This window comes from Rhodotorula toruloides (assembly GCF_000320785.1).
Source record: "Rhodotorula toruloides NP11 unplaced genomic scaffold Scaffold93, whole genome shotgun sequence".
NCBI classification, from domain to species: Eukaryota; Fungi; Basidiomycota; class Microbotryomycetes; order Sporidiobolales; family Sporidiobolaceae; genus Rhodotorula; species Rhodotorula toruloides.
Window position 1 is genome coordinate 1 of NW_015623053.1, and position 1071 is coordinate 1071.

The window sequence follows — 1071 nt, forward strand, 5'->3', positions numbered from 1 at the left end:
GTCTGGCGTTCGAGCCGGCCATGGCGGACCTGTCGAGCGAGTCGGAGGACGAGGGGAGCGACTGGGAGGAGGCGAAGCGAGGAGCCCGCCATCTCGCCAAGTCCAGCCACCTCGGCCGGCGACCACGCTTCGACTCTCGCTCGCAAAGCGACGATGCTGGATTCCCTGCTACCACTTCAGCGCTCTGGACCGCTCACAAGCGCGCCGTCGTCGAGCGGTGGATTGCGGAGTGGGCGTCCTCATCGCTCCGTCGCCCCCTCGCCGACGTCGTCAAGACGGCGTCGACGGCTCACAAGTACTACAATGGCCTCTCAAGGCGTCACGCATCCCTCCTCTGCCGCCTACGCACCGACGCCTCCGCCCTCAACAAGCACTGCGCCCATTTCGACTCGACCCGCTCCAACCTCTGCGAGTGCGGCGAGGTGGAGAGTCGGGAACACTTCCTGATTCTCTGCCCGCTGTACAAGAAGGCTTGACACTCCCTCTACAAGCACATCCGGCTTCGCCAGACCCCTACCATCGCCCTCCTGCTCGGCAACCCTGACTACTGCCTCCCCCTCCTCGACTTCATCACCGCAACCGGCCGTTTTGCGCGCCTGACGGAGCCGGCAAAGGGCGAGGAGCAGGAGAAGGACACGAAGGAGGGATGCGGCGACAGCGGGACGTAGGAGGACAGCCCAAGGCCCTCACCACATCGACCCGCACCTACCCAATCTCCTTTCCGATTCTCACTCGCCCAATTCGCCCTCCTCCCGCCTCGCTCCAAGCCCGACAAGCACCCTACACCACACTCTACCACACGAGCCGCCCACCTCCCATCTCCGCCGTCGTTGTCGTCGTCGTCGCGGTCCAAGAAGGTCAAGATCAAGAACGGCATTATCTCGATGGACTCTCCACGGTTTGGCTTCGTTCTTCATCCCTCCAGCCCCACACTCCCTCCTCCACCAGCCCACCACGCCGCGCCCGTTTAATCTCACTCCCCTTCGTTTTATCGCACTTTTTCACTCTCGGTGCTACTTTTCCGCTCCACTTCAGCCCACCTTTCCAATGTACCACTACTATAGCCTCCCC

The 1071-nt window shown here is 62.8% G+C and overlaps 1 protein-coding gene across 1 annotated transcript; it reads left to right on the forward strand.

Annotated features, from left to right (window-relative positions):
- Positions 1-20: 20 nt before the first annotated feature.
- On the forward strand, positions 21-668 carry RHTO_08170 (uncharacterized protein; the record flags this gene model as incomplete). The annotated part of the gene is made up of 2 exons (XM_016421824.1): positions 21-422; positions 492-668. 2 exons carry the CDS (start codon positions 21-23, stop codon positions 666-668), a joined length of 579 nt encoding a protein of 192 aa, XP_016269171.1.
- Between the last annotated feature and the right edge of the window lie 403 nt (positions 669-1071).